This window comes from Coniosporium apollinis (genome assembly GCF_000281105.1).
Source record: "Coniosporium apollinis CBS 100218 chromosome Unknown supercont1.48, whole genome shotgun sequence".
Lineage (NCBI taxonomy): Eukaryota > Fungi > Ascomycota > Dothideomycetes > Coniosporium > Coniosporium apollinis.
In genome coordinates, this window is record NW_006913310.1 from 31,165 (window position 1) to 55,122 (window position 23,958).

General features: G+C 55.7%; 9 protein-coding genes across 9 annotated transcripts; 5 read left to right on the forward strand and 4 right to left on the reverse strand.

Moving 5' to 3' along the window:
- Positions 1-429: 429 nt before the first annotated feature.
- Positions 430-1,943, reverse strand: W97_08014 (fumarate hydratase, mitochondrial; the record flags this gene model as incomplete). The annotated part of the gene is made up of 3 exons (XM_007785883.1): positions 430-616; positions 669-1,686; positions 1,742-1,943. The coding sequence occupies 3 exons, from the start codon at positions 1,941-1,943 to the stop codon at positions 430-432; spliced, it is 1,407 nt and encodes a 468-aa protein (XP_007784073.1).
- A 1,336-nt stretch (positions 1,944-3,279) lies between these two features.
- W97_08015 (uncharacterized protein) lies at positions 3,280-4,236 on the forward strand (the record flags this gene model as incomplete). The annotated part of the gene is made up of 1 exon (XM_007785884.1): positions 3,280-4,236. The coding sequence occupies one exon, from the start codon at positions 3,280-3,282 to the stop codon at positions 4,234-4,236; it is 957 nt and encodes a 318-aa protein (XP_007784074.1).
- Positions 4,237-4,928: 692 nt separating this feature from the next.
- Positions 4,929-7,588, forward strand: W97_08016 (NEK protein kinase; the record flags this gene model as incomplete). Its single annotated transcript, XM_007785885.1, has 6 exons — positions 4,929-4,968; positions 5,019-5,071; positions 5,129-5,537; positions 5,592-6,256; positions 6,305-7,360; positions 7,430-7,588. The coding sequence occupies 6 exons, from the start codon at positions 4,929-4,931 to the stop codon at positions 7,586-7,588; spliced, it is 2,382 nt and encodes a 793-aa protein (XP_007784075.1).
- A 1,573-nt stretch (positions 7,589-9,161) lies between these two features.
- Positions 9,162-11,379, forward strand: W97_08017 (uncharacterized protein; the record flags this gene model as incomplete). The annotated part of the gene is made up of 5 exons (XM_007785886.1): positions 9,162-9,421; positions 9,472-9,574; positions 9,622-10,137; positions 10,193-10,409; positions 10,463-11,379. 5 exons carry the CDS (start codon positions 9,162-9,164, stop codon positions 11,377-11,379), a joined length of 2,013 nt encoding a protein of 670 aa, XP_007784076.1.
- Positions 11,380-13,198: 1,819 nt separating this feature from the next.
- On the reverse strand, positions 13,199-13,999 carry W97_08018 (uncharacterized protein; the record flags this gene model as incomplete). Its single annotated transcript, XM_007785887.1, has 1 exon — positions 13,199-13,999. The coding sequence occupies one exon, from the start codon at positions 13,997-13,999 to the stop codon at positions 13,199-13,201; it is 801 nt and encodes a 266-aa protein (XP_007784077.1).
- Positions 14,000-15,414: 1,415 nt separating this feature from the next.
- On the reverse strand, positions 15,415-16,533 carry W97_08019 (uncharacterized protein; the record flags this gene model as incomplete). The annotated part of the gene is made up of 3 exons (XM_007785888.1): positions 15,415-15,636; positions 15,689-16,192; positions 16,267-16,533. The coding sequence occupies 3 exons, from the start codon at positions 16,531-16,533 to the stop codon at positions 15,415-15,417; spliced, it is 993 nt and encodes a 330-aa protein (XP_007784078.1).
- Positions 16,534-18,029: 1,496 nt separating this feature from the next.
- On the reverse strand, positions 18,030-18,760 carry W97_08020 (actin-like protein 2/3 complex subunit 4; the record flags this gene model as incomplete). Its single annotated transcript, XM_007785889.1, has 4 exons — positions 18,030-18,107; positions 18,198-18,323; positions 18,376-18,702; positions 18,758-18,760. 4 exons carry the CDS (start codon positions 18,758-18,760, stop codon positions 18,030-18,032), a joined length of 534 nt encoding a protein of 177 aa, XP_007784079.1.
- Positions 18,761-19,103: 343 nt separating this feature from the next.
- Positions 19,104-20,976, forward strand: W97_08021 (ubiquitin thiolesterase; the record flags this gene model as incomplete). Its single annotated transcript, XM_007785890.1, has 3 exons — positions 19,104-19,537; positions 19,597-20,831; positions 20,891-20,976. 3 exons carry the CDS (start codon positions 19,104-19,106, stop codon positions 20,974-20,976), a joined length of 1,755 nt encoding a protein of 584 aa, XP_007784080.1.
- A 603-nt stretch (positions 20,977-21,579) lies between these two features.
- On the forward strand, positions 21,580-23,927 carry W97_08022 (uncharacterized protein; the record flags this gene model as incomplete). The annotated part of the gene is made up of 5 exons (XM_007785891.1): positions 21,580-21,677; positions 21,728-21,868; positions 21,951-22,091; positions 22,139-22,610; positions 22,662-23,927. 5 exons carry the CDS (start codon positions 21,580-21,582, stop codon positions 23,925-23,927), a joined length of 2,118 nt encoding a protein of 705 aa, XP_007784081.1.
- Between the last annotated feature and the right edge of the window lie 31 nt (positions 23,928-23,958).

The window sequence follows — 23,958 nt, forward strand, 5'->3', positions numbered from 1 at the left end:
ATTGTTCACGTCCAAGGTTCGTTCAAGGTTAACAGAGGTGATGGGAAGAAGGTGATGCATGGTGGACACACTCAGGGGCCCCGGGTTTTAGAGGGCATGCGGAAGGCATAATGACTGGCAGTACGGGGCGCGAAACTTCAGGGAGGCATTTGTTGGGGTCTGGTACTGGCGCCTTGCTCTGTATGATTAAAGTGGGACATGAGCAATGCGAGTTCTAGAAATGACTTCTCCTGGATGTGCTTAGTAATGAACTCATATTCCGTTTCACAGTATTGGTCGTCACTGCCCATCGGGGGCTCTCGATCATGCGATCCTCTGTGATTTAATTATCCCTCAGCGGGAAGAGTGCAGCCTCGAACAGAATACCAAAACGCTAAACTACCAGAGATCCACGTTATCTACACATTCCCGTTTTTGATACTTAGACATCTACTTCTTCTCCTTCGGCGAGATCATGAGCTCCGGCCTCACATACTTGTCAAAATCCTCCTCACTCAGCGCTTTCAACTCCATCGCGCTCTCCTTGAGAGTCAAGCCCTTCTTGTGAGCATTCTTGGCAACCTTTGAGGCCATGTCGTAGCCGATGACTGGGTTGAGACACGTGACGAGCATGAGACTGAAGGCAGCGTTAGCGGGGTGCCTTTTCCATCGAACGGGGTGGCGCTTACCTCTCGTGCAGCAGTGAACTAATCCTCTTCTCATCCGCATCCAGCCCCTCCACCAAGTTCTTCTCAAAACTCCTCATGCCGTCAGTCAGCAGCCTCGCGCTGTGGAGCAGGTTCCTAATCATGACAGGCTTGAAGACATTGAGCTCGAAGTTACCCTGCGAACCCGCAAACGTCGTCGCGGCATGATTCCCAAACACCTGCGTGCAGATCATAGTTAAAGACTCGCACTGCGTCGGGTTGACCTTGCCAGGCATGATCGACGACCCCGGCTCATTCTCCGGGAGTTTCAGCTCGCCGAGCCCGCACCGGGGCCCCGAACCCAGCAAGCGGATATCCTGCGCGATCTTGAACAAGCTGACCGCAAGCGTATTCAGCTGTCCCGACGCCTCAACCACAGCGTCGTGCGCAGCGAGCGCCTCGAACTTGTTGGGCGCAGTCACGAAGTCGTGGCCGGTCATCTTGCTGACCTCGGTCGCGATGGCCTCGGCAAAGCCCACGAAGGTGTTGATGCCGGTGCCGACGGCCGTGCCGCCCTGCGCGAGCATCTTCAGGCGCGGCAGCGCGGACTTGACGCGCTCGATGCCGAAGTCGAGCTGGGTGACGTAGCCCGAGAATTCTTGGCCGAGGGTCAGGGGCGTGGCGTCCTGCAGATGCGTGCGGCCGATCTTGATGAGGTGCTCAAACTGCTGGCTCTTCTTGTGCAAGGCGTCTCGCAGGCTCTGGATGGTGGGGAGCAGCTCCTCCTCCAGCTCGAGCACGGCGGCAATGTGCATGACGGTCGGGAAGGTGTCGTTGGAGGAGGCGGACATGTTGACGTGGTCGTTCGGGTGCACCGGCTTCTTCGAGCCCATCGTCCCGCCCAGAATCTCAATCGCGCGGTTCGAGATGACCTCGTTGGCGTTCATGTTCGACTGCGTGCCGGAGCCGGTCTGCCAGACGACGAGCGGGAAGTGGTCGACGAGCTTGAGGGACGCGACCTCTTCGGCTGCTTGCTGGATCGCCTTGCCTAGCTTGGGGTCTGGACGACATCAGTGTCGGTTACGCGATTGCTGGCCAGATGTGTGTGTACCCACCGAGTCCGAACTGCATGTTCACGGTAGCGGCGGCGCCCTTGAGGATGCCGAAGGCGCGGACAATGGGTGGAGGCATCCGGTCTTGCGGCTGGTTGATCTTGAAGTTTTCGAGTGACCGTTCTGTTTGAGCGCCCCAGTACTTGTCTGACGGCACTTGGATCTCTCCAAAGGCGTCACTCTCTATCCTCATTGATTCTGCCATTCTCGCGGTGGTGGTGAACGATCGGCCGGCCAATGCGTGTGGTGTTGAGGATTGTATCCGTAGCGAAGCTCGAGGCAGTCGACGCGAGGTGGAGAGCGGTCTCTGGGATGTGCAGGTGGTGAGAGCAGCGGAGGAAGTCAGAAAGGTCGAGGCGGGGGAGTGACATGGTGGGACATGTGCAAGCGGGCGTAAGACGGCCTCGGTCGACCGCGCCTTAGGGAATACTGAGCGCAGCATGGCGTGGAAAAGCAATTGAATGGTTTGGGTAGGATGATGGAACAACTGCGTTGATGGAGCCTACCGCCCTTCTACAGCTTGAGGTTTCTGCAGATTGCTTTCTTTTGCTTCCCGTAACTAAGGTAGGTATGCTTGGAAGCTCGAACAGAGCTCCGCCGAAAACGCTGGAGGCGGCTCGGGTGCTTCCGGCATTCGGCTGTGACGGCGACCTTTACATACCTACATACCAGCGTCCGCTCTTGGGCCAAAGCACCAAACTCCACCTCCATCTCCTTCCGCAGGCACTGGGATCGCTACCTGCCTACGTCGACCTAGAGCCAAGGGACTCTTACAATGGCAGCATCGATCAGAGCGAAGCCATCCTGGCTGTGGCCGTTTCGTGAACGTCGAAGCATTAGGACGAGAAGTCCGATGAGGTTACCGCAGCATCTTGTAGGAACAAGTGGCTAACCTGCGAAGAAGCACAAGTACTCTGTTGGATATCCCACCACTCGACATAGCCCGCCACGTTCAACTGACTCAGTTGTGGACTGGCGAATTCTGGTCACCGAGTGTCGTTCCACGTGGAGCAGTATGCCACAACGAAATTACAGAAGTGTACTCTTGACTTGTCTCTTCTACCTTGTGTTTTCAATGCGTTCTTGAAGTCTCGGTGGAGTTCATGAATTAGGCACTCAATTTATGTCGTTGAAATGACCATATCGTTCCTGCTCGCAAAAGTTTCGTCCAGATTCACAATTTGCCAAGCCTAGCAGATCTATTTTGGCGAACCGCGGGAGGGTGAGCACCTAGATCGTACCTTCCCACAACCGGAGAATCAATTCTGTATCGAGGGTTATATCAATATCAAGCTTCGACCCGTAAACTTCTACTGGCACCATGTTCGCTACCAACATGCTATTTCTGAGCGGTCCTTAGAAAGTATATATCTTTCTTCCATCATCATCGTTCTGAATCCCCATTAATTATCCAGCCGCTCCAAGTTCCCAAAGCGCAAGGTTCCAGACCGCTTGCCACTCTCCTACCTTTAATCCTCTTCCGAAGCTCTCCAATTTGTCCAAAATCACCAACCCCTGGGTATCACTTGGGCAACCCTCTGATGGAACCCGCTCAAATCCCACGATCACTCACCAACTCCGTCATAGAATCTTACCTGATACCGATTCCATACCCCACTGCTCCCGAGGACGGAACCTGCATCATCTGCCATCAAGAGTACGAACACTTCGATCTCATGCCCAACGTGGACATCGACAGCCCAGTACGGCTCTCTCCATGCAACCACGTCTTCGGCATGCTATGCGTGCGCAGGTGGCTCAGGCAAAATCCCACTTGCCCGCTCTGCAGGGCCAGGATCCCAGTCCCGCACTCATGGACTTATGCCGAACACTTGGCGCATCACCTCGACCCGCCAGCTCCCTCCCAACCGCCTGCATTGGCCTCGCCGAACATACATGCCAGGGCCCTAGCCGTCTTTTTCGAGGTAGCCGAGGCCGCAGGTCTGGTACGTCGCGCCGACACGGTTGGCGTCACAGCTTGGACACCTGAGCAGATGGCCGCGCAAATCCGCGCATACGACGAACGTCGTCCCAACATCTTCGACTGGCTGCGGCAGCTTCCTTCTTCCGTCCTCGCTCGCGCGGATCCTCAGAGCGTAGATGTTGCTCTCGACATCATCAACAGCATTGATCGGGGACGCGATCGAGGTACTTTTAGCGTGACTCATGCCGAGTCCCTGGAGCGTCCGACGGCGCAAGCGCTGGCATATGAGGACGATCGGCTCGGCGTTTACGATCAGCTGCGCGAGGATCCGGGCGCCGATGTGGCGCGGCGGAACCCGAGGAGCGTGAGCTTTTGGGAGAGTATCCCTGCCAGCGATTGGGATACACTCGGCGTGCCCAGCCAAGCGCCCGCTCCCGCTTCTGCTTCTGCTACCGTTGTTGCTGCCGCTGACCCGGACCCGGACCCAGATCTGGACTTGGAGACTGAGGATGACGAAAACACTGTTATCGATGTGAATCCGGACCATGAAGAGTTTCGCGATCGGATTACCTAGGTACCGAGCCTTTGTTAATACGGACGGATCTGGCGATGGGAACAACTAGAGCTGCGGGATGGCGCTGTAAAAGTACCACACGACGGCAATGGCGAAGGAGTATGGAATGGAAGAGTCAAGCTTGAGACGGAGTTTCGTACGGACCTGGATGTCCAATGTATTGGAAACGGTTTTAGCACGGTTGGAAACTCTACCAGTCCATACGGTGACGGCTTCACTGCACGATGCGTTTCTACTTGTGAAGACATATACAAACTGTAATGACATCACGCCTTTAAAGTTATCAATAAACCAGAGCCTGAAGAAAGCAGTCTTGAGAAGACTGTAAAAGCGTATTAGATTATTACTCGTAGCTATGCACTTACGGCCACGACGATCGACATCCTAGCATTCCTTTCGAAGGTTGAGGAGAACTTAGGTACGTTGATAGACTTCTCCCCGAAATCTATAAAGTTAAGAGCAGCGAGTTGAAAGACGTCTTGAGTTCTCGAGCGGAACGTCACCGCTCGGTTCGGCGCTGGGATTTCTTTTGTCCGAACCACGGTTGCTGGGAGAACCTGGGGTTTACTAACGCCAAGAACGTCTTCTCTTCAATTTCAATTCCTCCCCGGCACGTATTCGATGATACCTCCAGCCAGCATACCAACAACCAACTGCTCTGCTACTCTTGCCATCCGGCTCTCGTTGACAAAATGACGGAAGAGGAGAAGTATGAAGTGCTAGAGAAGATAGGTTTGTCGTGCAAGTTCTGCGCCGTCGACGCATAACTGACAAAGTCACAGGACATGGCTCCTTTGGCGTAATACGTAAGGTGCGGAGAAAGTCAGACGGCTACGTAGGTCTACTCGGCTCCTAGTGTATAAGAAGAGTGGAGGCTAATCAATGTTACTAGGTCCTCTGCCGCAAAGAAATCAGCTATGTCCGCATGTCGCAAAAAGAAAAGGAACAGCTCCAAGCCGAGCTCTCCATCCTCAAAGAACTGCGCCATCCGAACATCGTCGCATACTACGAGCGTGACCATCTCAAAGGCACACAGGACTTGCACTTGTACATGGAGTACTGCGGCAACGGCGACCTTGGCCGCGTAATCAAGAATCTTACCCTCAAGAACCAGTTCGCGGAAGAAGAGTTCGTATGGAGCATCTTCTCTCAGCTCGTCACGGCGCTATATCGATGCCACTATGGCGAAGATCCGCCTGAAGTTGGCAGACATATCATGGGGTTAGGGAACAACGCGAAGCCCTTGAAGAGCAAGCAAGGGCATTACATGATCCTGCATCGGGACCTGAAACCGGAGAATGGTAAGCAGATCACCACAATGTGAACACAGCAGTGGAATGGCTGACCATCCCCAGTCTTTCTCGACGCAGACAACTCTGTCAAACTCGGCGACTTTGGGCTGTCCAAAATTCTTCAGTCCCACGATTTCGCGTCTACATACGTCGGCACCCCGTTCTACATGTCGCCTGAGATCTGCGCCGCGGAGAAGTACACCCTCTACTCCGATATATGGTCGCTTGGGTGCATCATATACGAGCTGTGCGCGAAGGCGCCACCCTTCAACGCGCGGACACACTTCGAGCTTATTCAGAAGATCAAGGCTGGTAAAGTCGCGCCACTACCGACCGTCTACTCGCAGGAGTTGCAAAAGGTCATCAGCAGCTGTCTCAAAGTCAACCCAAACTCAAGACCGGATACAACACAGCTACTCAATCTACCGATCGTCAAGCTTATGCGGAAGGAGCAGGAGGTGGTGCAGCTAGGGCAGCAGATGAAGTTGGAGAAAGAGCTCGCATCAAAGACGCTGAAAGAAGCGAATGACAGAATGGCAACACTGGAGAAGGAGAAAGAAGCCCTCCGCTTCGAGCTCGACGCCACTGTACGGCGAGAATGGGAAGTAAAAGCACGACTCGAGATCGACCGTCAAGTAAAGATCGAGTATGACCGGCTTTGCAAAACATTCGAAGCGGAAGTCAGCAAGCGTGTGGCAGAAGAACTCGCAAAACACCCTAGCCCCGCCGTTCCCACACCCCCTACATCATCCCGCCACTCGTCATCCGGCTCCCAGACCCTCATCGCTTCATCAGAAGCCGGCGACGACTTACCCCGTTCCTCAACGCCAACACTCCCAGACCAGCAACCGCACCACCATCGCCACCCCTCCGAAGTCGACCCCTCGGACAACCCCTCCAGCACTGATCTCTCCGCTCTCTCAAACCTCTCAATGGATTCCCCCTTCCTCTCCAAAAAGCCCCTCAAAAAGAGCACCCGCACGCCCTTCACCCGCGCAAAGACAATGTGGGGACCCACAGCCGTCGCGCCCTCCCCTATGGACATCCACATGGCCGAGCCCAGCCCAATCTCCATCGCCTGTCTCTCGCTCTCTCCCCGGCGCCAGGCCAGCGGCACCGGCCCAGCTGAATCCGCTACGGGCGTTGGAAAGCTCTACCCCCAGCCCCGCACCAACCGCAACATCTTCGCCGCCGCCGCCGCCGCAGGCACCGCGTTGGCGCCCCTGCAAACCGCACTCCCGCTCTCCCCAACCCCACCATCGTTCCCATCCCCACATTCGTCGGACGCGGAGCTCGAGCCTGACTTCACGGCCTCGGACGCAGACGATTCAGACGAGGATGTCGTGCCGGACCTCCCCCCGTCGCCGACACGCAAGGACAGCGGCAATACCAACAATGACCCCTTCAAGGTCCTGGCTACCGCGCCGCCAGCTCGGCCGGGGTTGAGTCGGCAGAGGACGCTTCCACAGCGCCTTGGGGCTGCGCCGAGTTTGTTCCCTGCGCAGCCCGTGGGGAGGGCGGTTGCGAGGCCGGCGAGCGCCGTGCCCGTCGTGGCGACCAGTCCGAGTCGGGTGCGGAAGGGGCGGGCGGCAGGCTTGGAGCCGGCATCGCCGACGCGGAAGGTTGGGGCTGTCAAGGACGTTAACGTCGGAGCTGGCGCTGGGGGGACTGCTGGTGGTGCTGCGACGGGTGGGCTCAAGAGCAAGAAGGGCAACGACGAGATGCTGAGGACCGCGATGCGGAATCAGGGGCAGGCGCTCCTGCTGCAGGGACGGACGCTGGTGGAACTGCAGCAGGCTACCTCGAACCCATCGAGCGGTACTGGGAGACCGGTATCGTCTGGCTCTACAGACCCGGCCGCGCCGAGGCCGGGCAGTAGAGAAGGGGTTGCGGTGGTCAAGCCGGGGACGAGCGCTGTGGACTTCGCGGTCAAGGCTGTCGAGCGGGACAGGTCGAGGGAGAGGCGCGAGGACGTGCCGATGTGGGATCCGGAGCGGGATGAGATGCCGAGTCCGTTTTTGGTGAAGACGACGGGGAGGATTAGGGCGGGAGGGCGGTAAGCGGGTGACGCATGCAGACGACGTTCCGTTCGAAACGCTTGGCTGTTGAAGTGGCATTTCGTGGTGTTGGGGTACTTCTTGGGTGGTACTTTCGGATCACGTTGAGGCGGCGTCTTGGGGCATACACGAGGAGAGTAAGGTTGGATATTCTACCTTCGGTCTGAATTGGAAAGACTTGATTCGAATTGTGTCTTTGAGACTGCTCGGTTAGTGATCTGAAGCCTAGGGGATCTCGTAGGGACATCAGGAATGTCTTTCTAAGACTAGTTGGGGTGTACGCCAAACCCGAGTTCGTTGGGTAGCAGCCCACCGCCCTACATATCAGCCTTACGCTCAGTTTCCTCCACAGCTGGGCAGTTGACTGGAAGGCAGAGTATGCTTCCTCTTCTAGCAGTCTCAGTAACGACCTCTGAAGTTAATGAGCGGGGTGTTCTACACAGACGGAAGGAAAGTTTGGTGCCATATCAAGACCGCTTCAACGACTGAAGAAGTAGGTTGAGAGAGGAGACAGAGAAACGAACGTAATGAAGAGATCTTTCTCTTTCCAAATCATTGCTACTGGTGACCATGGATGGCTCTAAACGGTGTAGGTATTGGATAGGCAGCACTTGCAGCTAAAAGCGACGATGAAACTCAAGCATCACTGAGCAAGCCGAGAAGTTCGAGAGACTTCTCGTACATACCTATGCGAAGCAGATCAGGGAGGCTGAGGGACTTGTGCCACCGTCTTTTTCGGAGGAAGCGATCCTTGCGTGTCTTCGGGTGAGGCGTGAGGCCAGCCCTGCGAAAGCGTACGAGTAGTCCTAATTAAGCATCAAGCATCAAGCATCAAGCATCAAGCATTGCCCAATTCGGAAAGGCTCGGTCTGCAGGACTGGCCACCCCTGCGGACACCACTCCCGGATGAACATGGATGAACATCGCATGTAAACCACTCCTTTCCTCTCTCCTCTCTCCTCTAACCCTCCAGTTGTACTCCGCAGGCATGTACTCCTGTGAAACAGACACCTGATGATTACGACCTCAAGGCCTCTGCAGAGAGAAACGGCTGAGCGCCCTGACATGCATGATTTGACTCGAAGCTTTTCAGCTCGGCTTGCCAAGCTGCAGAAGCTTCTGCATGGCTCTGGGATGCCCGTTGCACGTTTCTCTTACTGTATCGCGTAGAGTAGAGTAGCAACGGTTCAGCCCAGAAATAGTAACCCCCGCTCACACAGGCGGTCATCGCCGTGGCCCAGCTGTGGCCCAGCTGTGCTTCGCTTCGAGTCTTGCCAGATGCACTTCGCCCGCGCCCATTTTGGAGGCTTGCGCTAGGCTGTATCGCGACCCAGCAATACATACCTACTTCTGCGGCTTAGTCAAGATGCACGTTGTGCCTCGACCTCAGGTTCGCCGGGCGCCAGGGCTGAACGGCGTCCCGCATGTTTATATTCTCCACTACGGTAGGTCTGCGCTGGACTGTCCAGCAGCGCTTTCCTCTGTTCCTTTTCTCCACGCCTCCCTTCTCGTTTCATCGTCTGTGCTTCTTGTTCAATTGCGTAGCAGCGCATTTCTCACCTTGTCGTCAGAGAAGATGGGCTTCTCCGTCTTGGGCAGAAAGGGCCATGGCAGCAACGAAGTAAACCCAGACAGACTAAAGCGGAGAAAGCACCACCTTGTCCCGTGGATCGAGAACCCTTGCAAAGGCGCCGACGTGGAAGAGCTTGTGTTTCATCAGCGCCACGAAGCAAACACCGTAGAGCTCTTCTTCGACCTCTTCTTCGTAGCCAATCTTGCAACATTTACGGCCTACCACTCGATAACGGACGACTACACCCTCTACGCCTATATAGGGTATGCCGGCTTTGGCGAGAAGCTGCAGTGCTGCGCTGACTGGGAAATAGCTTCTTTGCCGTAATCTGGAGCACATGGTTCCAAATCACATTGCACGATGTCCGCTTCGCACGGGACTGCGTCTACGAACGTTTCTGTAAGACTATGCAGATGGTATGCAGCGCACCTCCAGCGCGCCCATCATCTCTGACACATGGCAGATCGCGTTTGTCGGCTTTGCCTTGGTCGGCTCCAAGTTCAATCCTAGCAGCAAGAGGGGCAACAACACCAACTTCAGAGTTCTCTGCTATACGCTTGTTCTTTCGCGAGCTCTCTTCACAGTTCAATACTCCGTCGTACTGGTCGGCTCCCTCATGAAGAACTACAACGAGCTGATACTTCCCCTCTGTCTCAACATCGCTTTGAACGCCGCGGCGGCAGCTACGTTTGGTGCCATGACCCCGGCATTCGCAGACGAAGCGTCTACCCACGAGCTGATTTACGGCGTCTGGTGGATTGTCATGTTCGTGGAGGCGGCAGGGACAATCGCAATCGCGTCTTGCTGGCGGACACTTAGCTTCAAGAAAACCCATTTGGTTGAGCGTATGGCGTTGCTGACACTCATCGTGATTGGTGAGGGAGCCATAGGGGTGACCAAGACTATTGCTCGCATGATGGGCAAGTACGGCCTCGATCCTGAGGGAACTATGTTGGTTGTGACGATCATCTTAATACTGGTAAGTGGACAGTCTGGTCTACAAGCAACAGCGGGCTGTATTGACGCACCCACAGGTATTTCTGTGGATGCTCTACTTCGACAACCACCCGCACTACCATTACGGCACCATTAGACAGCAGTTCTGGAGCGCGCTCCACTTCCCCTTCCACCTCGCCATCGTCGGCGTAGTGGAAGGATCGCAGCAGATTGCGCTTGCGCGTTACGTGTTCAAATCTACCGCCAAGCTCATGGGGGACATCGAACTCTACTGCACTCACCGGCAGCTAGAAGGTGACCGCCCTCCCCAGTTTCTTTGAAACGCAACTAACATACAAATTCCCCAGGCGTGGACCTCATCAACGCCCTCAACAAAAGCGTCGACTACTTCCAGCTGGACACGAAAATTGAATCCCTCCTCGAATGGCACATGATCCAGGAGGACCTGCGCGTCCTAGCCGAACGCGAGGTCGGCCTCTGTAGCCGAGAAAAAACCTCGCAATTCTCGAAAGCGAACGAAGCCTGGCCCTTCAACTACCCGCCCGAGTTCGAGAGCCTGACGCAGCACACCTACGGCGGCATCTACGCCTCACTCGGCATCAAGCTCGACTGGCAGAAGAACATCGCCTCCGTCGCCATCTCCGCGTTCCGCACAACGTACATCTACTACTGGTCCGCGATGCTGGTAATGCTCGCGTGCATGATGGTGTTCCTATACCTGATCCGCAGGAACCGGATGGACGTCTTCGACTGGGTGTCGCAGATCATGCGGGCGCTGCTGTTCGGGCTCGCGGCTATCATGCTCATCCTGGCTCGCAGCGACGCGACGCTGACCAGGCTCCTCGAGTCCCCCGCGCTGGTCCCGCTTGTTGCGATTATGCTGTTTCTGCTTGTGCTGTCGGATCGCATGAGCAAGAGCTTCAGCAACTGGCGGCTTAAACGGTCGGGATGGGAGTTTGTGGACGACGAGGAGGAGGAGGATGAGCACCACGGTCATCAGCAGCTTCATGACCACGACAGTGGCAAGGAGCACGGAAACGAGCATGGCGAGCAGGCCGAAGAGGAAAAGCACGAACCGCACGTTATGAGTCACGAAATGACGACATTCTACACGAATACGCGATATAATCCCGTCCCGGAGATAGGCGTCTTCCCGCAGACCCCCCCGACGCCGATGGCGCATTATGATAGTCCGATGCCGCAGCTTAGGCAGCCGCATCGGGATGGGCATGTGCCTGTGGATGGTGGGCGGTATGAGTCTTGATGTTACGATGAGAGGGCTTGATTTGGCGTTGGGAGCGAGGTGTTCGTACTTTTTGCACGGCGATAGATGGGCGTTGCTTGGATTAGCATGTCATGCTATGATGGCGAGATGAATTTCGCTGAACCATAATTGCAACGTCATTAATAGGTTCCGTATAATGAACAACGAAGTAAGTGGATGTACTCCACCCCAGGAACCCCTTTTCAACTACGTTGCAACACATACGTGTTGCCCGCTGTAGCCCTGCATATTTCCCTCAACTTCAACATCGTACGCCTTCCTACGATTAGAAAAAGAGGGATCGGATCTTGAGCGAAGAAACTTCTTGCAAAGGCGAAGCGGAAGATTACAGCAACGTTTACATGTAGGTCACGGCGCATGCGTTAGGATAGAAGGCTTTGCTACCACGCCGTGCAGGTACCCAATCAAGAAAATGCCTCATCACCATCGAGGCTGGTTTTGCGTAGCTGTGTTGTCCCGGGTATTCTTATCGGCAAGCCTCCGACTGCAATCTGGTTTCAAAAGAGTGGAAGTTGTCGAGTAGCAACCGAATGTGGCCTTCGTCCCACGTCAAGGTGCTTTTCCAGCTCCTCTTAGAACCCCCAGCTCAAGTCGCTACACGGAACCCGTGGCTGCCTTAGCGAGCACGAGTAACTTACTCTCAAGCTTATGATGAACGGTACAACTAGAAGCGCATCCGCCTCGGCCTGAATTTTTACGTATTCACGCTGGTCGAGCAGTGTCACTCGGGATTGGCCATGTCAACGCCCAAGAAGAGTCGGTAGAGATTGTTCTTCGGGCGATTGAAGAACAAGGAGGAACGCAATGTCTTCAGCCGCGAAGGACGCGAATATGTCTCGATCGTGCTATGTCTGCGGCGCAAGGGCAGCAGTCCTCCATTCAGCAACCCACCATGCAGAATCCGTCTGTACAGCAAGCTTCAATCCAACAAGCTTCGACCCAGCCAGCTTTCGCTTGGCAAACTTTCATTCAGCAATACTCCGTTCAGCAGACTTCTGGACTAGAAGAGCGTCCGTTACATACGGGACACAACCTACAACCTTCTGGGCAGCCGCGTCTGAACTCTCTACAGCGACTATAGTGTTTACCGTCCGGATTAGTCAGTTCGCGGGCTTGCTGCTTGAGCTGGCTCCTCCAATCAATGCTTCGCAATTCGTTGCCACATCCCTTCGTAGGGTTGAAGACACAATTCGAGCTCAGGATCCCAATCTTCCGTCCCAAATCCAGATAAGCTGCTTCAGAGGAATCGGTAGGTACGAGATGCCGATGCCAGTGGAAGCAGCGTTCCGGATGGTGCCATCGGATCGGGCGTTGGGAGGGACATCCACAATGCATCCAGATAACCTTCGATGGATGAGGGAGAATACCGAGTGGTGGTATAGTGCTGGCGTAGAGTGCAGGACATCTTGATCTGCTAAGGTATCAATGAATAAGCTTTCCCGAAGATTCAGGCACGCGGAGAGCTTGTACGGGGGAAGTTTGTGGAGAAGCCGCACGTCGAACTATTCCGAGGACGTAGATGCGAGGATGCGAGAGAATGGGTTCTCTGGCGCGAAGGAACTGGTCTGCACGAAGTCAATACATGGGTCAGCGATAATTTTGGCGCTGCTGTCGGGATTGATTTTCTTTGAATTGAGTAGTGTAGAATCTTGCTTGCCTAAGACCGTATAAGACGATGACTCGAGATTAAACTTACGTGCACCACGCACGAGTATGCGCTTCGTGATTTTCAGATCTTCAGCACGATTGAACCGTGACATTTCCAAATTCGTCCAAACCATCCCTCGCAACTTCACCCTCACCTCCTCATCAAGTAAACCGCATACCCCGCCGCCACGACCGGCGAAAGCGCCAGCATCCACGTGAGCACTCCCCTCAAAAACACAATCCTAACGATCCACTTCATCGTCTTCTCATCATTACTCCTCGGAAACGGCGCATCCGGGACCTCAACCCCCAAGAACTCACACAGCGGCTCCCAGCCCATGCCCGCCTCCCACTCCAGCAGCGGGACGCCCTTCTCCCTCACCAATTCCCTCACCCACTCGTTATGCAGATCGTAGCTCTCGGCCGCGAAGAAGCCCTTCTCCATCTTCTCCCCATACCTTCGCCGCATCAGCGCCCCGACCCCATCGCCCATGAGCCGCTGCGCCCAGTACATCGAGGGCACGAGATAGTTGGCCCAGTACATGCTCCTGCTCGCCAGCGGGCCGAGCGTGCGGCTCATGCTGCGGAACCAGTCTTCCCGGCTGCGCCGCACGTTCAGCACGATCTTGGCGTCGGGGTAGAGATCGATCAGATCGTCGACGACGACGCAGGAGGGCGCGTCGGTGCTGCTGGTGTAGCCTGCCATGAGGGACCGCAGCAGGGCCTGCCGTTTAGGAGCCGAGGGCTCGAGGTAGACGGCCCGCCAGGCCTTGCAGAGGTGCGTGTGCGGCATTACGCGCGCCATGTGGTGGGTGGGTCCCAACCCGAGATGGTTCTCGAAGGCGAGTTGGAGGCTGGAGGTCGCGCAGCGGGGGAGGCCGGCGGCGATTACAAGGAGGTGGGCGGTGGAGGTGGGGGAGACGGGGGCGTTGTCGTCGGAGATGAAGCGCATGTTTGCTGGTGGATGGGAGAGGTGTAGGATAGGTAGAGGCTGCCGAGACAGGGGAGCTACTGTGTGCGGTGATAGTTATGGACGTTGTTTAAGGAAGATGAGAGCGGGCCTTCTGGAATCTTTATGGGGTATGAGCGTTGTGCACAGCTACCTTATGAAAATATCGAGGAAAAGAAACTGTATGTGAGATGTGGACGCGTCTCTGTACTTATCTGCTCAGGAACCCGATGGCTTGTCCAAGATGCTGAGCTCGTGATAGGGCTGCGTGTCGGCCGTAAGGTTTCTTTCGATGCCAGCCGGTGGCTCCTTCCACATCTTGCATCTTTCCCGCGTCGCGAACTTGGACACCGGGACGTACCGGGTCGTAAAGCGCATTCAAAGGCTCATCGGCCAAACCCGTCTTACGAGACATCTCGTACATGGACGGACGCCTACACATCTCCTGTACCTAGCGGAGGAGGATCTCGTGCGGTCACGGCGCGAGGGAAGACGAAGGATTTCGGCCCCCACGGGGAATGCGGCGGTTCTAGGGTTGCAGGAAACAAAGGTTCGGGGATTGCACGTGATCTTGACATGTGCATACTCGAGGAGAGTTCATGGAAGTGTGAATCCTGCATCACATCGCCAATTCTGTAGCTACTGCTGCAGTCTAGTATTAGAGAATTCCGCTATCCAACGTCCTGCGCGTGGACTCAGTTGACAAACGATGATTCATGGCAAGTTGCCAAATCAGTGGGCTACGGCGGGAAACACATGACAATCTCCTTGAGTCAGTAGCAGGGCCTGAGCACAAGGCTCAGACTGTTGCTTAAGCAGTGTTGATGTGTCAGGCTCAGACAGATGTCCTGCGCGAGCGGCGAGCTGATCACTGGCAGCTTGGATGCAACCGCAGGTGCTGTGTGTGAGAGGAACTTTCGAGCTGCTTGAACGCGGACTTTTTCATCGCAACTATCCAAAGCAAGTGATCGCACATCAAGTCGGGATACAGAAACATCCAGAAGCCAAACGTGCCCAAGATGCCCAAGAAAACCTCCAAGCCTCAAGCGCTTGTCCTCACCACCGCAGACATGTGAGCGGAGGCTTAAACGGATGCCCACATGCTGCCGACGTATCCAGGTGAGAGAAGCGCAAGAACCCACATACATTGCCACCGTGATATGTAGACAAAAGAGAAGAGAAACAGCATACAGTCCACGTTCCAACTGAAATTAACCAAGAAGCTGGACAAGGTGCTCGTATTCCACTTCGACGTGACGCAAGGTGTTTTCCAACAGACGGCCAATGTTCGTTTACAAGACGCGTAGTGAGTTTGACATGGACAGAGTTGCGGGGTGGGAGGTGTTGCGACAGTGCGGGGGTTGAGACATTTGGTATCCAACAGGAGTTGGGAGGCGAAGGCAAGAGAGGTGTGGTGCTCAGCCGAAGCGAGCGGCGAACTGCTGCTTCGCCGGCGTAGAGAAGCCGTTGAACGAATAGACCGCGGAAATGATCTCGTTCATAAGGCCACGGTGGAGAACATGAACCCACTGAAGGTTGGTACCCATCTGCTCGCGGAGGGCTGTGGCCATGTCGTTCGCGAAATCATACAGCAAGTTGCACTCGTGGAACGGCACAATCTCCCAGGCGTGGCAGGGGTACTGTTTGCTAGCATCAGTGCTGTGACTATGATGATGGATTGGATGCACAAACCTTGCGAAGAATTGCGAGAAGAGCCTCGTAGGGGCGTTGGGGATATTCCTTAGCTACTTGGGTGCGAGCGTACTTCGCAGCTCCCGCAGCCATGCTAACGAACGTCGTCAAGTCCTCCACGTGGACGAAGCCTTTGAATCCGTCCAATGAAGAATCAGCAGGCGGATGGAGGAGTGGACGTCCCGAACTGTCCCAGTTCACACACGCGGCTTTGTCGAAAACCACTTTCATAAGCTGTCCCTGGTCAGAGATGGACAAGTTCACCTCACGGTTGCCAATACGGCGGCGGCGGCCCTGCTCTTTGTTACCCATAAAAACGCGCACCTGGCGAGCTGCCTCGGCCATATCTTGAACTTCAACGTAGATGACGCCAGTCGCACGTTGGTTCTGCATGTCAAGAGGGAAGTAGACACCATAATGGGCCGACGGCTGAGGATATTGAGCCAGCATGACGTCTTTCGTGAGAACGGAGACGATTTCATTCCTAGTGCATCCGTACGGTGCCTGAGAAATATTGATCAGCTTCAGCTCAAGCATAATCGCTCTTCGTCTTCAGTCCGAGACGCTGCATGGCTTACATTGTCGATCCGAATCACACCGAAGACAGAACCCATAGGGAACGGACTGATGCCTTTGGGCTGCAGAATATCCTTGAGAGTAACGACACCATCCCATGCGAGCTTACTGTCGTGATACGTTAGATGCTGCTGTTGAGAGAAACCGCCGTAACCAGTTGAACCAAGCTTTTCAACGTGCTTGAAGGTGAGTGCTGTCGAAGTCGGCGATGAATCCGTTGGGCTGCGCAACTGCATAACAGAGACGCGGTCAGTACCAAAGTCTCCCATGATTGCGGTAGCATGCAGTCTTCTTGAAGCACCCCAGATCTCGGACAAGAACAGTCAGTGAAGTTAAGCGGCGGACATGAAGGGCATCTGGATTTATTGGCCACCGAATGGAAGCGAAGCGCGAGAAGATCTTGACAAAGCGAGACAGGCAGAGAGGCCATCCAGAGAAGTCGCGATCAAAGCTGATGACCTGTTCGTCGGAAGAGTTGAAAGTTGCAGAAACTGTTCGGCCTCCCGATGGATTGACCTGTCGCATGCGGCGCTGTTGTCCAAGGCCGCTCGATAGTTGAACTGGTTGAGAAGCTACTGGAGGACCTTCGCCTTTCCGTGGTTGGTTGCGCTGATGTTCGGGTGGCACGTCGACATCCTCAGGCTTTTGGCTGCTTGTCTGAGGTGCTTCAGAGAGAAAGAGAAAGCGCGAGATAACTTCAAAAGAGCACTCACCGTAACCTCACTGCCCCTGCGGGACTGCTGCGGCTGCGGTAGGGGCCGCGAGTACTGGGCCATTGTTTCCTGCGTCGTCGGGTGGTGCTGATGGTGGTGGTGAAGGCGATGGGTTGACTTCAGACGAAAGATCTTTAAGAACCAGAGTCACTCGGCTAAAATTTGCATCGTGATGATAACGTCACTTCACACGATAACGCCGCTGTGAAGGTCAGGCGACATCGGAGTTAATGCCGCTCCTAATGAGGGCATTTGAAAGGAAATGAGCGACGTGAGTGAAGGCATCGTGGGAAAAAGACTGTGACAGCCACTGGGGCACCAGCCAGGAAAGAAACGCGGGAACAACCAACTGTTGGTGTGGAACATCTTTAGCTGCATCAGTCCTCATCTTCGAGCGGTTGATGTCTTGGTCGAAGTTTGCAATGGCTTTCTGAAGCCTCGTTGGGTGTTGTGCAGGCTCAAACACGGCGAACGACTACCTACCTCCACATGCCCTGGGCTTAGCGTCCAGCGCGGTCACTGGCATAAACCTCACGAATCGACTGTTCCAGCCCCTAAGGGCATCCCCTCAGCGACTTACTCAGAACATCCGAAAACAATGCGGCCGCTTGTCCCCGCACTACGTCCTTCGCCTCCTACCGAATCGACACAGTCATCTTCATCATAGACCACTTTTGTACTTGATGTTAGCCGAGACGAAGGCTCATCTCGGGGATGTGTGTGGACGATCTGATATGAGTTCTGAGCTTATTCGAGCGCTTACTGGGACTGATGATCCTCTTGAAGGTCCGTGTCGTGCTGTCTACAGTGCCTCCCGCCACCACGGTTCGCAATACTCCTGTCACGGTCTTAGACCGGCAAGCCCTCTAGACCAGCGAGTTATTTACAGGCTGGCAACCATGCACCTGTTACCTTAACCCCCGGAAACGCCATGCAGTCATCCCTAAGCTGCTATGCATCGCGGTCATAGGTTGGAACACAAACAACATAATGCGATACTAATTGGCTCAGTCCAACTGACTCAGTCAAACTGTAGAGCAAGTCAGTCGAAGCTACACGCCAAGAGGAAGGAGTTCAGCACACACCGGTGTCAGGAAGGACTCGGCAACAAATCGCGCTCTTGAGTTGAGCTACACGAATGTCAGTCACATCTCTCGCACGACACAAAAGGCAAGGCTGCTCTGAAGAGTGCGCTTCAGCTGGTGAGTTCTGCGACATACGAATAGCTTCATCTCCGAGATCTCCTTGTCCACCTCCTCCATAAACTGTATGATGAAGTCCACCAGCTTGTGCTTCAGCATCTCCTCGGTGTGGAAGTTTGTGATCAAGAACGAGATGTCATAGCCCTGATGAGCGTCAGCCACGTGCACGAAGTATGATACTCCGTCAACTGTTTACCTTTACTGGCTTTCTCCTTAGGATGAAAAACGCTTCCGCCCTCTGCGTCAAGAACCGCGTAAACTTGTGGACCAGAATATGTTCTATCTCGTCCGCCTGCTTGATCTTGATGCTGATTCGCACGCTGTTGATGCTCGGCTCGATGAACACCTTCTCGTTCTCGTTGCGGGATACGGTAAATGGATTTAGCAAGACTTCCGGCGAGCTGGCCGCTTCGATTTCAGGAACATTATGCCGTTCCGCCGTTTGCGACGCGAAATTCGAGAGGGACAGCGCGGCGGTCAGAGAGGAGCGGACGCATTGGAGGTACGGGCGGAGCGATTGAGACTGCAAGCGTCAGATTGTGCGGGCTTAAGGGGGCAATGTTTGTCTGAGAGTCCACCATTCTGCTTGGTTCCTCCGCCCGGCAAGTCCGAAGCAGATGGCGCAAGTTCTTCTGTTATCCGACTATCCTTTACGGTTTGCTCGCTCTCAGCAGGCCGCCGTAGTCGAGCATGTCGTGTGGGGGATGTCAAGAGATTAGATAAGATCAAGATCCATCGCCGCCCGCCAGGTCCGCGTCACTCTAGCACTTTCCACCGCGCAGTAAACATCTCACAGTTCCGCCATCGCTCTCCCTCCTCCCTTGCCCTTCGCACTGAGCTTCTGCAGCCCCCTGAGAACACACCGCCGACTATGGATCCTATACCAGGCAAGTTTAAAGCATTTCACCCCTGTCTATTGCGGATATGCTGACAGGAAGGTGCTCAGTTATCGTCAAGCACCAGGGCAAACGCCACAACGTCGAACTCGACCCCTCCTCCACCGGCGAGACGTTCAAATACCAGCTTTACTCCCTTACTGGTGTTGAGCCAGAGCGTCAAAAGATTCTCGTCAAGGGTGGCCAGCTGAAGGATGATGCGGACCTGTCGAAGCTGGGTGTTAAGCCCGGCCATACCTTCATGATGATGGGGACACCTTCCGAGGGCGCCGTAAAGCTCGAGAAGCCCAAGGAGAAGATCCGCTTCCTGGAGGACATGACGGAGGCTGAAGCCGCGCAGTCGGAGGGCGCCACACCAGCCGGCCTGCAGAATCTGGGGAACACATGCTACATGAACTCTACGCTCCAGGCACTCAGGTCGATTCCTGAGCTACACGATGAGCTTCTGCGCTACAACGCAAGGTAAGCACGCCTCCGGGTCTGCCGAGACTTCTCATGGCTGATGTGTGTTGTATCTCCAGCTCAAGCTCCAGCGGCCCCAGCAACCTAAGCCAGTTCGGCCTTGGTGGATTAGGCGCCTCTCTGGACCTGACTGCCTCCCTACGCGACCTCTTCAAGCAGATGTCCGAGACCCAAGAAGGCTTCCCTCCGCTCATGTTCCTCAATGCCCTGCGCACAGCTTTCCCTCAGTTCGCCCAGCGGGCCAAAGATGGTCACGGCTACGCACAACAGGACGCTGAAGAGGCATGGTCACAGATAGTGTCGCAGCTGCGACAGAAGTTGAAGACGAACAACGCAGACTCGAGCTCAGAGCAGGCTAAAGACATGTCGTTCATCGACAAATACATGGCGGGGAAATTCGAGTCTGTGATGGAGTGCGACGAGTCCGCCGCAAGGGAAGGTGGGGAGGAACCCATCAAGAGCCAGGAGCAGTTTTTCAAGCTCAACTGCCACATCAATGCCGAGACGAACCATCTGCGGGATGGCCTGGCTGCAGGTTTGAAGGAGCAGATCGAGAAGAACTCGCCCGTACTGGGGCGAAACGCGATCTATACGAAGACTTCCCAGATCTCCAGACTACCGAAGTACCTTCCAGTTCACTTCATGCGGTTTGACTGGCGTCGAACGACCAACAAGAAGGCCAAGATCATGCGCAAAGTCACGTTCCCACAAGAGCTCGATACCGTAGAGTTCTGCACAGAGGACTTGAAGAAGAAGCTCGTTCCTATCAGGGATAAGATTCGAGAGATCCGGAAGGAAGAGGAAGATGTCGAGCGCGCCCGCAAGCGGCAGAAGCGGATACAGCGCGGAGAGGAGGACGCCAACATGGACCCTGAAATCAGACCCAAGGGACCTGCTAACGAAAAGAAGCTTGCCAAGGATAAGGCTGAAGCCGCGAAGACTTCCTCGGGAGACACCGAGATGCAGGACGTCGTGTACAAGACGGATGCGGAGATCGAGGCCGAGCGCGCTGCATCGATTCTTGCGGCGAAGAAGGAACTACTTTCGCTCGTCACTCCTGAACTAGCGGCTGACGATGGTGCGAACCAGACGGGGCTTTATGAGCTTCGTGGCGTCATCACGCATCAGGGTGCCAGTGCTGACAGCGGTCACTACACGTCCTTTGTCAAGAAGGAGGGCCGCAAGGATCCGGTGACTGGCAAGCGGAGAGAGGAGGACGGCAAGTGGTGGTGGTTCAACGATGACAAGGTCTCCGAGGTGGAACCGGAGAGAATAGAGACCTTGTCTGGTGGCGGTAAGTTTCTGCTTGCTAGCCACTTCAGTTTTCTGTGCGCCTTGCTAACAATCCCCAAGGCCAGAGTCACTCAGCCCTCATTCTTCTCTACCGCGCCGTTCCCCTTCCTACCCTAGATGAGCAGGCCGAGGAGAACAAAGCTTGAGCGTTGTCAATGGACTGCTCCTGTGTACTACGGTACCACGGTCCATTGAGATACGGACTCATCTACTCGGGCGTTGCGTGGCAGGTAGCATCTTCCGGAGCGTGTCTTTGAATATGGCATGGGCTCCTACGAGGTATATAGATGGCTGAACGGCAAGCATAGATTTTCAGATCAACCCACATTTACACTGCCAGCGCATGTCTGCCTACCTCTTCATCTGTGTGTTAAGCATTGTCTCTTGCCACGGACGTTGAAACAGGAATCAGATGAGATCTCTGCTGCGCTGAGATGTCAATGACGCTTATATCTAGGTAGGGAATACCACCAACACGTCGAGATTTACGATTCTAGAACAAGACATTTGCCGAGTTTGACCGGTACTTTCATCGCTATAAGATTTGACGTCATCTTTTCTACATCTGCATCGGTAAGGCTGATATATTGATCTCTTGCAGCGCGTTAAACGCGCGTCTCACACTTTCGCATTCCCTTCCGACCTCTATTGCCCTCCCGTGAACTCGTAAAGCTTCCTCAGATCACGCGGTCGCTCAGTGCTCGCCTCTTTCGTTGAAGGAGTTTCACGCTTCACAATGTTCTACAGCCATGAAGGTTCAGCTCCGTTCCCACTTGCTGCGCGTTACTCATCGCTCATTGCCTCTGCCAGTCCTCACATCGCGCAAGTACGGCGTCGCCACAGTCTGGTAAGTAAAGTCCTTGACTGCAGGCACGACATTGCTAATCGTCCTCGCAGGCTTGTCGCCACTCTCGGTTCGAAGTCGTCACTGAAGAAGGTCAACCGGAAAGCGATCCTAGAAGTCAATGTCCCCAAGGCATGCGAGACCATCCTAATGCCAGAGGCACCAATGGCGCTGCGGCTGCAGAGCAACCTTCTGTGAGCTCCCATGCCTTCTGTCGACCTTACGCGTGTTCCAGCCGCGGCGGCCTGAGCTACCAACTAACTCTCTTACGCGCAGCTACGGCATCTCACGCGTCTACTCTCAGCAATGCGGCTACGTCCTCGCAGACGCGGAAAACGCGCAGCACAGCATCCGCGCACTTCTTAAAGTCGTCAGAACCACCGATCTCGATCCGGAAGCTGGTAGAGGAAGGCACGCGTACGCGTCGCGAGCTGTTGTCTCATGGATACTGACAGAACCCTCAGGCCCGAGCAGCTCCTCCTGGGGGATGACCCATCTTTCTTGCCAGACCTGGCGCTGGCTCCTTTCGACTTCGACCTCTCCACCCTTGAAGCCTCCCTGACGGCCGAATCACCTTTGACCTCCCTTTCACCGCACACGCCTACCACCAGCCCCGGCGCTGCCTTCGGGGGACCAGTCGGTGGCCTCGTTATCCCTACCTCAGACACAGGAGCAGTGGGTGACATTGGTGGCTTCATCGTTCCGGGCGACGACTGCCTTGGGGCAGCCGCAGCACCTGGCGATGATGAAGGATTCTTGCCTGAGGCTGACTTCTCGTTCGATGCGGAAGGAAATCTGCTGGACTTCTCAGTCGCTGGGACAGCACCACGACCGAGTGTGCCAAGAACGGGCGCAGCAGCTGGGGTTGGCGATGTCACTGCTGCCAGTGCGCGGGTTCGCGCAGAGCATGCTGCAGGTGTAGCAGCCGGAGTTCCCGTGAGTTTGCACGAATCTGCCTGTTGTGGCGAGGCCTCTAACAGTACGTAGCTCGGAGACCAGATGGACATTGACCTGCCCATGATAGGAGACGACAACAGCCTGCCAGAAGGTGAAGCCTTCCCAATCGCCCAACGCCCCCCACCCGCCATCCTCCGCGGCTCGTCCCTAGCTCGTGAGACGGAAGCAGAGCCATCCTCTGAAGCACTTGAAGCGCAGCAAGCCCGCCGTCCTCGCGCCCCCCGCGTCATCGCACTCGACCAGAGCATTGAGCTACGCCACGGCGATCTCGCCCGCTGGAACACAGATTACCTGGCCAACATGCAACAAGCCGGGCAAACCAAGCTCGCCCACCGCCTTCCCCTCCAAGCGCGGAAGAATGCCGAGTTCTGGGTCCTGGGCGCCGGACTCGGTGGCATCGGCGCACGACCTACAGATGGGATCACGAACCCTCTCGCTGCCTTCGCGGGCGCGGGCCTCTGGGAACAAATCACGGGACAGACTTTCTACGCTGGCACAAAACGCGATCGCGACAGCGGCATCGACACCGAGACCGAAGAAGCCGCCCGCCGCGTGCGTCCGCGTCCCTCCGCCGACGACGTCTTCCGCGGCGTTGGGCCGGAGCAGGACGAGGGCGTTATTACGGGCTTCGGCGACCATGACGTCGAGTTGCCGCGTGAGGCACCCTCGGCACTCGACGACATCTCCAGCGTGCTGCCCTGGAACATCACGGCCTCGATCCGCGGCTCCTCTGTCGCCCGTGCCGCGAGCACCATCCGGCGCGGCACTCTCGGGCGTCCTTCCTCTGTCGGCGTGCCTGGCTCCCTCGGGCGACGTATCGTGAGTCCGAGTCCTCTTGTCGGCCGCGGTGGGCCTCTCCCGGCGGGAATCGAGGAGCTGGACTTCGGCGCCAGCGACGCGTTTGCGGATCTCGGCGACCTAGGAGCCGCACCGCCGACGGGAGACGACGAGTTCGAGCTCTATGGGCCGGCTGCGGCGGTGGATACACAGACGGCGGGGGAGAGCCAGTGGCAGCGTGCTGCGCTGGATGAGCAGGCGCAAAACTTCCTCACGTTTATTGAGGCGGGGATCGAGGAAAAGCGCGGTAGAGCTGCTGATGGAGAAGTTGGGGCCGCGGCGCGCACGGAGGATGTGAGTGAGGTCTCGTTCGAGGAGCTGTTGCCGCCGGCTACCAATTCGAGGATGGTGGCTGCGCAGGCGCTGTTGCATGTGTTGAGTCTGGCGACGAAGGGGCTCATTTCAATAAGGCAGGAGGAAGACTTTGGGGAGATTGGGCTGGGTCTGATTGAGGTGTGAGCTGGTGGGATGTCGTGCTAGGTGGTGTAAG